Below are 12,201 nucleotides of genomic sequence, written 5' to 3'. Positions count from 1 at the left end.
ACTTTTTTGTCTCCGGGTTAACATGTTTTTGTGGCATATTATTATGTACGCAACAATGTGAAATCACAACTCCCAATTCTTTAGCCCTCATAGGTATCGACTTCTATCCAAGAACCTAAGATGTTATAATATACTGGCACAGTATATGTGCTGATCCAAGCAATGTGGCCTTTTGTAATTGACAGATGGAAATTTTATCAATGCACAGATTTACTAAGAGCTGTCCAAGGTATTTTTGGTATGGCACCCAGGATGCTGATAACCACTGTGACCATCATGACCAGTTTGAGACAGTTGCCAAGAACTCAGTCATAGTCAGGTGATGTGGGGGTGGTGCAATAGCTGGAACTTCAAAGGCTGGTTGTGAGTACCACTCGTTCAGTGCCAAAGCAACTTTGAATGGCTGCTGCACTAGTGAAGGCTACCTATACTGTTTCTGTGGATTCTCCTTTCACTCAAATGTGTGCCCTGTTGTAAAAATGGGGAAAGGCAGCTCATCTGGAAAGCTAAGGCAACAATCAACATATCTGATGAATGTCTCTAGAATCTAGAGTCTACTTAATTCATGTTCCCTAGGAACACAGTCTATCTAGTTGGTAAAAGTACACTTCTTCCTTCCTTCCTTCCTTCCTTCCTTCCTTCCTTCCTTCCTTCCTTCCTTTCCTTCCTCCCTCCCTCCCTCCCTCCCTCCCCTTCCCTTCCCTTCCCTTCCCCTTTTCTTTTCCTTTCCTTTTTTCTGATGCTGCAAACTCTGCATGTGAAAATTAACTCCAATATCATAACCTAAAGCTATGCGTTCACAAAACAGTGTTTTTAGCAGTGTTAAAAGGATCTCTCGCTGCTTTTATCAGAATGATGAAACAGTATCACTGAGCTGTTCCCCAAGTTCTGCCCTTCTGTTGCCCTGCATGCAAGGTTGCAACTCAAACAGAAAAGGGCAGGACTGGTCTGGCAATGCCACTTTAGCTAGACTGCCCTTTGACCCCTTGCCTCTGTTTGCAGATGCTGCTGGGTATCCTATCCAAGGATGGCAAGAACCAACAAGCCAAAAGTGCAATGGAGGGAAAAGCTTTTTCCCAGAACAAATAACAGGAGGGGCTTCCACAGCTTGTTCACCTGCTTCTACTAAAGATAGAAATCGGAAGGTGGCATATTTTTCAGGCAGCAGGATTTAGTGTACCTAATCTAGGTTCAGAAGCAAAGGAAATCAAGAGGGGTTACTGTCTGGATAGGACTCCATCAGAGCATCCCAGAACTATTAGAGTTAGGCAGGAACGCATTGCTCAAGAAGGCAATAACCAGCCACTTGCAGACTGTGCCAAGAAAACTGCATGAACATGTCCATGAAGTCATCGCTGTCAATCTTCAGAACCCTTTTTATTTTAGCAATTTAAAAAGTCAAGCAGGAATAGCCAAATCCTACAGTATGCCCAATATACTCACAGTAAACTAGAATTCGTCTCTTTGCTCACCAGCTTATGCGAATATATTGACATATTGGGAAAATAAATACAGTGGGTAAGTAGTAGAATGACAATCTCCAGTCTAAAGCATTTGAGGGTTTTTTTAAAAACCATTATTTAAGTCACAGTAAAACTCCTTTCATATGTGAGTAGCAATTTTTTTAGACTTGTATGTACAAACAAGGAAGTCGGATAATATTTAGGCAATTACCTGAATTGTGTCAATTTAAATTAATTTAAGGAGTTATACTGAATTTGTCATCTCTTCAAAGAAGATAAGCTTCTAGCAGAAAATGACATATAATTATAGCACTTCCTAACTTGACTGCTACTCACCAAGAATAAAAATAAATTATATAGCTTCACAGCATTATTCTTAAAATGCATCATGCATTCTTGAATCAACCCATATATTCAATTTCAAAAATCTACAATAATAAAAAAAAAAAGATCCAAAAAAACAATGTATCTAATAAAATGTTTTCTCATGGACAATGAATTCTGTTTTGAAAGAGCAGATCTGGCTAACCTGATTCATATACTAGTCACAAATTAACTAGATTACTACAATACGTTATCTAGGGCATTTCCAAAATACAGCAGTCAAATTCCATTATGCCAATGCAAATGAATGGTAACACTGCTGAGTTTATTTAAATTAAAATGCTATATACTAGTATCAATTTCTGAAATTTTGAAATATTGGATGTTTTATTCAAGTCAATTATAGGAGGCAACAAACATGAAAACATCAAGACTTTTCAGTGAGATAAAAAAGATTTCCTACAAATTAAATCTCATTACAAAATATTCTATATTTCTCTGTTCACACAGACCTAATATTTCTAGGACTGCAATGACATAAAAGAATCAAATCTCTCCCAACTTGTTTAGCAGATCATTTAGTAAAAATCCATACTCTCCATAATTGACCAGTTATTGTAATTTTATATTAATTATTGTTTGAACAATAACTACTAAAACATAATTATGTCAAATCCTTTTCCTATCAGTCTAGGTAGGAAAGCAAACAGTATCCCTTAACCTGGCAGAAAAACTGAAACCATGATTTTGATCTTGCTATACTGAAATCCAAAGAAATAGTCCCATTATTGGATACCACTTTCTTTTGTGCTTAAAAACTGTTGATCTATAGTTGCACAGTTGCTTGGAACTCTGATGTCCATCCTTCATCTAACAACATCAAATATCCAAGCACCCTTGTATGATCCAGTGGATGGAGAGTCCTTCATATCCTAGATTTTTCATGATGCTGGCTAAATCCCAGCCACTGGGAAATGTAATTACAAAGTTATATAAAATAAGGTTTGCTGAAGGTCAGTAAAGTGTTGCATTTCATTCCATTTTAATCCACTCACTATAATTTGTTTGGAACAAACACAGAATTCGTACCAACTGTTCACTACACACACTGATTTTCAGGGAGGAAATGTCTTTGTGAGAAGTTCTCAATGTTTTCTAGAAATACTAAGTGTCTAACAGATTGGCCTTCCTAAACAACAAGAGTGGTGCTTTGCTAGACCTATTTTTACTCCTTGCCATTCCTAATTGCAGCTAAATCTACTACGAAAGAACATTAACTTCTAATACACAAATGAACCAAAATATGTTGATTTAATATAAACAAACATTTTTCAAATGTTTATTTATACTAAATGCATCCCACTTTACTCAAAACTTTATAATTTATTGGGGGGGAGGGGCGGAATTTACAATATCTTCCCAAATTAAATCAATGACTGCTGGAAATTCAGTATGAATACATTCAATAATGTTAACACTTTTGTAAGCTAGGAAGAAAGATGAATATTCATAAGAGCCTTTCAGACATACTAACAGCTATACTTTCTTCAGGAAGAAATTCACATGGGTGAATTGTTTTCCTGAACAGAAGCTTTACATCCTTAACTAAGAAGTTAATCCCTGCATATTATCCAGTATGTTCCCAGTTCTACATGGTTTTTAAGGTTAAGCCTCCTTAAAATCAAGCTCAACTACTAGTGACTTCATAGAACTGCAGTTTTCTTGGCAGCAATACAGAAGTAATTTGTCACTGTCTTCTTGGAAGGTTTTTTTTTTCTCCATCTTCTCAGCAGAGCCTATAGAGTAGTACTATAGTATCCTCTGAAAATCTCCTATTCAAGTATTAGCCAGGACTGACTTGGCTTAGGTGCTTATACCAAACAAGGTTAGCCAACTGCTGCCATCTGCTCTACTCATCTTATAGATGTGTAATTTTATACAGCATTATCTTAAAAAAGCTATCTCACCCATCCACAATTGGGAGGAAGAGAGGAGAGAAACCCTCATGGGGAAGGGGGGGGAGAATGAAGGAGAAAAACCTGAAGGGATAGGACGCAAGGCTGAGGAGTTTTTAACAGCCTGAACAAAAACAACATTTTACTGCCACACAAGTAGCTTTTTCTAATTTAAAAAGAACAAACTTTTGGTTGATTTGTAAATAGGATTATTAATAAGGAAAAAAAATCCGTTTTAGAATGATCATAGGAATTAAATCTGTTTTTGTTTGAGTTACTCTACAAAGAGAACAGCTGATCTACAGGGCCTACAAAAGATCTCTGATTTATTTTTTTTTTCATGATGACTGGGATTCTGTTTAAGTAATATACAAAGAGAATCTTATGCAGAACCTCACGCTCACCATCATAAGGAAAAAAGAGGTCACTGGAAGCAAAACAAGTTTGAAGTTTTTTGTTTTTTAAAGCCCTGCAGATAAGAAGAAAGGAACGAACCTTTCTTTGCTCAGCTCAGTATTATTCTAAAGACAGCATTTATTTTGACTCTCTTATTTGCTAGACTCTCTTATTTGCTACCTCTCCTGCTAGCTAGAGGTTTATTTCCAAACCTCTAGCTAGCAGGAAGCAGTGGGGTGTGGGTTTGCTCTTCTCTTTACAAATGGAGAAGGATATCCTATGCAATTTCCCACGCTATTAATAAAATGGCCTTTAATTTATGAACACAAATGTTTTGATCAGCCAAAAATATGACATAATGTAGGACTACATATAGAGAATTATCACATGCTGCAAAGTACTATTACTTTTAAATCAAGGAATCATACACTGCTCATAACAAGTATGCACACCATAGCAAATAAGCTATTTCAATCACTACAGAAGGAATCTGTGCATGAAATATATTGTGGCAGAAGTATTCCTACAAAAAGGAAGATTGAAAAACTGACAAATTGGAGGACAAACATGAAATGTGGTAGTATCTCCTGACAAGCTTCTTTTTTTATGTACATTAAACAGGCCTTCCTTGGAGACAGGAAAAGATTAAATATCAATCAGTGTTTCTTAAATCTCAAGAAAAATCTAAGTTTTGTAGAAGCATCTTAGTTCAAGATGTTGCAGGGTGTCTTTTTTTTTAATTACACCTAATTACACATACATACTTGAATATGGAACATAATGCATTTTCTTTACTGTATTGTAGTAGGTAAACTGTGCTAATATCTTGCAAAAATTTAAAAATGGACCAGGAATTATTTGAAAATTCTGCTTCGAAGTACTGGCTGTTAAAAGGATGTAGCCAGAAGTAAAAACTCATTATGGCTTTTTATCATCAAGAATGAAAGAACTGGAAACAGAGAAGAGATCCCCAGATCTGTGGAATTATATCTGCCTATTAAGTTTTTGAGCTTCCTTAAATCTCTCCTATCTCCAAAAGTTCCATTTTTTACCCCAAGTGAATATTGTTAAAGAACCACTAATGCCTCTATTTAAACTCTCAGTAACTTGAACATGGCCAAATAAATCTAAGCCCCCTAAATCTAATGGCTAATGTCCTTAACTCATCTCCAGGATTATTTATTTAGGGGGTGTTCAAGATGATGATGATGATAATGACAATGATTTTTTTTTTATATTCCACCTTTCATTCAGAATTTGACAGCAGAATACAGTAGTGGCCAAAGTTGTGGAAATCTTTTGGGGAAAGTGTATTTTCTAAAACTAGCTAATAACACTTTTTTTTGGAGTAGTACCTAAAATTATATATCAATGGAAAAATAATTTAATCAAGAATGTAATGCAATAACTTTTATAAAGGATTTGCTATTAGAATAGCAGTTACAGTATAAAGAAAAAAAGTGAAACACATAGAAAAACGAGATATAAAAAAATTATCACTATGTCAGTTAATTCTTAGTTGGGTAACCTTTAGCATGAATGACGGCCTTACAACATCTTCCCATGGAGGGAACCAAGTCTTTTAGTTCTGCAGCTGTTCTAATGTGAAACCAAGATTGAATGATTGCTTCTATTAACTGGGTTTTATCGCTGGGTTGCTTCTGATTAACAAAAGTTTCTTTAGTCGGCTCCATAGATTTTCAATTGGGTTAAGATCTGGGCTGTTCCCAGGCCATTCCAGCAGTGGAATATGATCATCTTGAAACTCCAAAAAAAAAAAAAAAAGTGGTGTAATAAGCCATCAAACCTCAAATATACACTTTTCCCAAAAGGTTTCCACAATTTTGACCACTATTGTCTATAGCACTTCCATTTACCCCACAACTCTGTAGCTAGGTTGGGCCGAGAGAGACAGAGTGCCCCAAATTTATCCAATGAGATTTTATAGGATAGACTAGAATCAGAGTCTCCACCCAGCCTATTCAACACTTTAACCACTACACCAAACTAGCAATGAGAACTGAAGAGAACAATGATCTATCTTGAAATAAATACCACTTACTAATTTAATAATTAATACTATTATTATGCATGAAGTAGGGAATGGGTAATTTGTTACCTCAACAATATCCGAGTTAGTTCTGCTCTCATGGGGTTCATTGTATTCTGTGTATTTGAGAAGAACTTTGTCCATATCAGTGCTGGCGTATTGAAACAGCTTGTTAGAACTGTTGAAAATTATGAGTGCTATTTCACAGTCGCAAAGCACGCTTAGTTCATAGGCTTTCTTCATTAATCCAAACTTTCTTTTCGTGAAGGTCACCTAAACACAAAAGGGGAGAAGAAATATTTCACCTGGAGGTATTTAATGGCAAAGGTCTGAATGTTTCCAGAACAGCTGGGCCCATCAGACTTTTGAGGTTAATTTTTTATGTTAACAGAGCACCATTACAAGTTATCACAAATTGCATTTTGGCATCTATGTTTCAAAAATATACAATTCTTATATTGTATAGTCTTGTTATTCCTGAAAAATATGAACAAACTGTCTTTTAGCATATGTGTATATATGTATGTATGTAAGTATGTATGTATGTATGCATATATATAGGTACATATCAAGGGCAGGTTTCAAAACCCGTCGCTACCGGTTTGCTCATGGGCAAGCACGCGCAATGCTTCTGCACATGCACAGAAGCATCCGTGCGGAGGCTCCCACTACTGCTACACATACGTACATACATACATACATACATACATACATACATATATACTTTTGAAAGCAGGCGTCAGAATTTCATTTTTTAATGTGTACCAGTGTGTTCACAGAAAAAAGTGACAATAAAGGTTATTTTATCTTTACCCAGATAGTTTATTCTATTTATCTATTATTTTTATCAACAGAATCTGATTAAAATAAAAAAACAGAAATAACTGAATACACATAGACATGAAGTCAACCATGTACTTAAGATATTCTTCCAAAAAAATAGACCATAAAACATTATTAGGCAAAATGTCCTTCAGAAGTTGTGGGTGCTGCATCACTGGAGATTTTTAAGAAGAGTTTGGACAACCATTTGTTCTGAAATGGTACAGGGTTTCCTGCTTGAGCAGCAGATTGGACTAGAAAACTTCCAAAGTCTCTTGCAACTTGTTGTTCTCTTTTATTACAGCTCCAGTCATCAGCATAGAAACAAAGAACAGCTGCTTCAGAAAAGAAAGATATCAATTTGGGCAAAAATTAATCAGGGCATGTTACTAAAAATCATCATTGCAGAAGGTCCATCATAATGAATAAAGAAAGACTTGCGGCGAATTAGATGGCAGAATCCCTGTGAGCTGCAAAAAACATAATTCTCACCATCATCCAATGTTAATTTGTACTGCCCTCTGGAAGAAATACTAATCACATAATTCGAAGCATATTCTCTAAATGGGAAGAATCTACTTGACCTCTGCAAATATTTTTGATTCCTCCAGTATTTTCTGCTGTGTTTCCCATGCCAAGAAGCTTGGTTTTTTTGGGGGGGGAGGGGGGGGGGTTGGTTAACATATAATCAGCTAAACATATTAAACTGAAACAATTACTTATAAAAAAAACATTGAAAACATATATGCACGAAACAGCACAGAAAGACTGTACTGGTACACAAAGGCTAGGAAGAAAGCATCTGACTTTCTATGTCCTCCATCTCACTAAGAGTAGTCCAGCAAATTAAAACTCATGTAAATAATGGAACAATTAGTTGCAGACTAGATCTGCAAAATCAGTTTGAACTGGGAATATCACACTTGGCTTCAAGCAATGACTTCAACAGATTTTAGGTTACCCTAAGTAAAATTGCACAATTAGCTGTGCAACTCCAAGGCTATATAATACAGTGTATTTGAGAAGAAAAACCACAGCATTTCTTTCTTACTCCTCATATTTGATTTAAAAAAAAACAGGAACAATATGGCTCAGTACTTTAAAGCAAAGAAGCTGCTCCATCTGTTTTTGGAAGGATGCCCATTATCTAACAGTGACAGATTGCTTTAATGAACAGTACAGCTACAGAATAACAGTTCACTTAGTGACCATTCAAACTTACAACAGCACTAAAAAAAGTGACTTATGACCGTTTTTCATACTTACAACTGTTGCAGCATGTTGTTGATCATGTGATTAAAATTCGGATGTTTGGCAATGGGTTCATATTTATATACTCACATTACATTCATATTATGACAGTTGCCATGTTCTGGTGTCATGTGATCTCCTTTTGCGACCTTTTGCGACATTGACAAGCAAAGTCAATGGACAAGCCAGATTCACTTAACAATATGCACCAAGACAAATTCCTTGTGTGTCCAATCACACTTGGCCAATAAAGAATTCTATTCTATTCTGTTCTATTCTATTCTATTCTGTTCTGTTCTGTTCTGTTCTGTTCTGTTCTGTTCTGTTCTGTTATTAATTTAACATTTGCAGTGATTTATTGTGACAATAAAGGTCGCAGAGTGAGGCAAAACTCACTTAGCAGCAGAAATTTGGGGCTCCATTGTGGTCATAAGTCGAGGACCAATTGTAATCATTATTAAATGCTACTCTAGTGTAAAAGTGTGTACATGGGACTGCTCCAGGGACAGGTAAAGCTTGGCAGTCCCCATAGGACTACATAATATTTAATGCAAGAATATGAGTTTCAAAATGATAAAGCAGTTCTTCATGTAAAGCCATCCATTTGCTCATTCTTACTTCCTTCTGGGATACTGGCCAAACATGTGTAATAAGTGGGATCAAGAGTCAAATAAAGCACACAGATATACACATATCTGGCAGTTGTCCCAAAAATGAGTTCACACAGCTCTGTCAGGAAAACATTCCTAGAGGAGATTATTTTGCTGCAAATTGCACCAGATAGGAAGTCTCGTCTACCAAATACTTTACCTAGTAAAAGCTAATTTAAGGACATAGTTAAAGCATTAGTCTCAATGTCCTGTTGGTGAATTCATCTGTATAATTTAAGATCATAGAAATGAGCTCCAAAATGGACGGATAGTTGGATGGATAGAGTATGCGCCAGATAGAATTTCTGCCAGCAGCCTGCAGGGTTTCTTTAGTATCTTATTCAAGTTCCCAATTATGGGTTTTCTTTTGAGCCAATCAGTCAAAATCCCATCTCCAACTACTTGACTTTTAAACTAAAAAGGCAGCAGCCAATTCAGCACAATTGTGCTTGGTTGGTTGCTTGTTCCCAATCTACCATCTTTCTGGTAAAAGCTGCCTTCCTCAAATTACTTTTTACCTACAAAAGAAAAGATACTGGGATTCTTGTAATTTCTCAATGTAAGCAGGAAAGGGCTAGGATGAGAAATTAGCCTTTTGCAAAACTGAACAAGTCACCAAGCAAAAGGATTCTAAGCATCTCAAATTGCTGCTTTTCAGGGACATTTAATTGTTCATGCATCTCCCATATAAACCAAAGTCTAAACGAACTCAGTATAGTTAAGAGGTTTACATGTTCACAATGTATCTGTTCCAATAGCCATTTTCTTGCTTGCTTCTCAGAAATATTACAAAAATGTCACCAGAGTTTTAATGTCCAAATATTGTTCAGAGATGTAGAATTATAGTATTTTTATAGTGTACAGACCTTCCTCCAAGTAGCTCAGGTGATTGTGCACAGAGCCTCTGCTTCCAGTTTACCTTCCCAAAAGCCACACTGAGGCAACTGTATTGTGTCATAACTGATTGGTTGATTATTTACTTAACTGTAGCCAGATACAGAAGTAACTCCTTGAAATGCTACATAATGACAAGAAAGTACATTTCTCAGATTGAAACTGTTATTCCGTTGTGTTTTAGCAGATTGAAACTTTTTTAACAGATTGAAAACTCCCCAGGACTTTTTATGCTTTACTTTTTTTTTTTTAACCAAACAAACTAAAAATATAGTTTTCCATAGTCATTTATATCTGATCCAGTTAAAAATGGAACTAAAAAAGACTTACATTAAGATAAACCTGTCTATGAGAAACATATACAAATACCTAGAGGCAATTTTGAATTGGAGCTTTAAGGGTAAAAGATAGAAATGATGATAAAATGTGATTACTGGCAATCTTTTATTAGTAATTGTAAGATAAAACAAGACTCATTGTTCTAGTAACAGGGTTAGGATTAGGAGACAAAGAGGACAGGAAAGGGAGTAACAATAAACAAAACTGGGATAATTTGCAAGGATGGCCAAGAAGTCAGAGCATTCTGTTCATGCTGTCCGGTGATTAATTTAATTCTAAGACATGTCCCTGCGCATCACATTGGACTAATCTGTACATTTAGATCACCAAACTTTCCAACTTAATTGTAAGCATGGTCAGTGCAAACTCTATTGCAATGAAAACAGATGAAATCTTCACAGTAGGAAAAAAAACAAATGTTTAAAAACAGATTGCAACACCTTTAGAAATGTTACAATACCTGTTTTCAAATATTATGAAGCTAATAAAATTTTTTTGGTCCACTATAGAAACTGATAGTGATCTCTAATTCTCACCTTCAGAAAAGTGATCACTCAATTTTCAATTCCTGGAAATTCCCACTGGATCTAAAATCTATCTCTAGAGAGCTGAAATGCCACGTGTATCGTGTTTCTCCGAAAATAAGACCCTGTGTTATATTTTTTTGAACCCTGAAATAAGCGCTTGGCCTTATTGCCATGTGCTCAAAAGCCTGATTGGGCTGATTATCAGGGGATGTCTTATTTTGAGGGAAACAGGGTATTAACCTTAATTAAAAGACTTTATTAAGAGGTCTACAAACCAAAGTAAATATTAAATTAATCAATCCTAACTAATAGGGGCAATGCATCTTTCTCTCAATACCTCTCTACATATAGTTGGGGGGGGTGCAGAAATTGTACACATACCGAGCAAATACATTTATTCAATTTAGGGACTGTGAATTGCACAAGTCTTTGAAGGAATATCATTCAATGCCTAGATAGACTAATGTATGAAGAGTGAAACGTGAAATCTTAATAAAGCGAAGTATATGATCTGATAATTTTCACTGAGATTTGGTGGTTTAATACTCAGGATTGGAAACATTTCAACTGAAATACTCATCTTATTTAAAAAGGCGAATAGCCAGCATAAAGACAGAAGGTTAATATGGAATTAAGAAAGTGGATTAATATTATATATAAATAATATACACATCACTGAAATTCTTGAAGCAGACTAGAAGCCTTTTAAAAATATCTGGGAAAGAACAAGACAACAGGGTTTCTATTACAGTATAAATTCATCATAGTCTGTAATGAAAGAGAAATGAAAGAGAGATTGTTGCACAATTCATCATACTTTTCTATCCAATCAAATCTTTTTCCAAACATGACCAGAAATATTCTTGGATATACATTGGAATAGAAATGGAAGATTTCAATTGTTGGAACCAGTTAAAAGTCAAGTACTACAAATGAAAAATCAACCATTTTTTTTATTTTCTCTTTTATAGTTCCATCCCACAGAAAGTGCTATCTGTAACACACAACTCCTAATTTCCCAACTGGCAACTGTGGCCATTAGGAAGGTTGAAGATAGATACAATTACTAGTTGTTCTTTTTCTATAGCTTTACTAAACGTAGTGTCCTTAGCTGCCTTTACTTGTTATAACTGTTAGCCTTGAGAACAATAGTTCTCAAGGATACACAGAAACAAATGACTTAGTTGGCTGCTGCCACATGATTTTAACACTTCAAATTGCTACCTTATTTCTTTTTTTCCTATAGAACACAATTTTCTGCGACACCCACCCACATCTGCTCTGTCAGCAAAGGAGTATGTGGAACCAGATGCTATTAAATCAGGTTTCTACTATTTTAATGGTACAATCTTTAATTTTAAAATATTATGAACCTACACTTTAGCCAAATGATTTCTAAATAGACCAATAAAAATAATGTAGTCATTTAACACAAGCTTACAATCTAATAATAATGCAATAATCGTGCAAGAAGATTGCACAAACTGATTATAAACCAGGACACAACACAGTTGCCAAAATGATTTGCTG

At 35.4% G+C, this 12,201-nt stretch overlaps 1 protein-coding gene across 8 annotated transcripts in view; it reads right to left on the bottom strand.

Moving 5' to 3' along the window:
• The window catches only part of MEF2A (myocyte enhancer factor 2A), an 84,201-nt gene that overhangs the window by 44,606 nt on the left and 27,394 nt on the right, over positions 1-12,201 (bottom strand). For all 8 annotated transcript variants that reach the window (XM_070953729.1, XM_070953723.1, XM_070953726.1 and 5 more), the window contains exon 3: positions 6,258-6,461. In XM_070953729.1, the coding sequence (XP_070809830.1) occupies positions 6,258-6,461 (204 nt within the window). The remainder of the gene's footprint in view (positions 1-6,257; positions 6,462-12,201) is intronic.

This window comes from Pituophis catenifer, unplaced genomic scaffold (assembly GCF_029215685.1).
Source record: "Pituophis catenifer annectens isolate HBS135680 unplaced genomic scaffold, rPitCat1.0.hap2 SCAF_14, whole genome shotgun sequence".
NCBI lineage: Eukaryota > Metazoa > Chordata > Lepidosauria > Squamata > Colubridae > Pituophis > Pituophis catenifer.
This window is presented reverse-complemented; position numbering and strand designations above follow the sequence as displayed.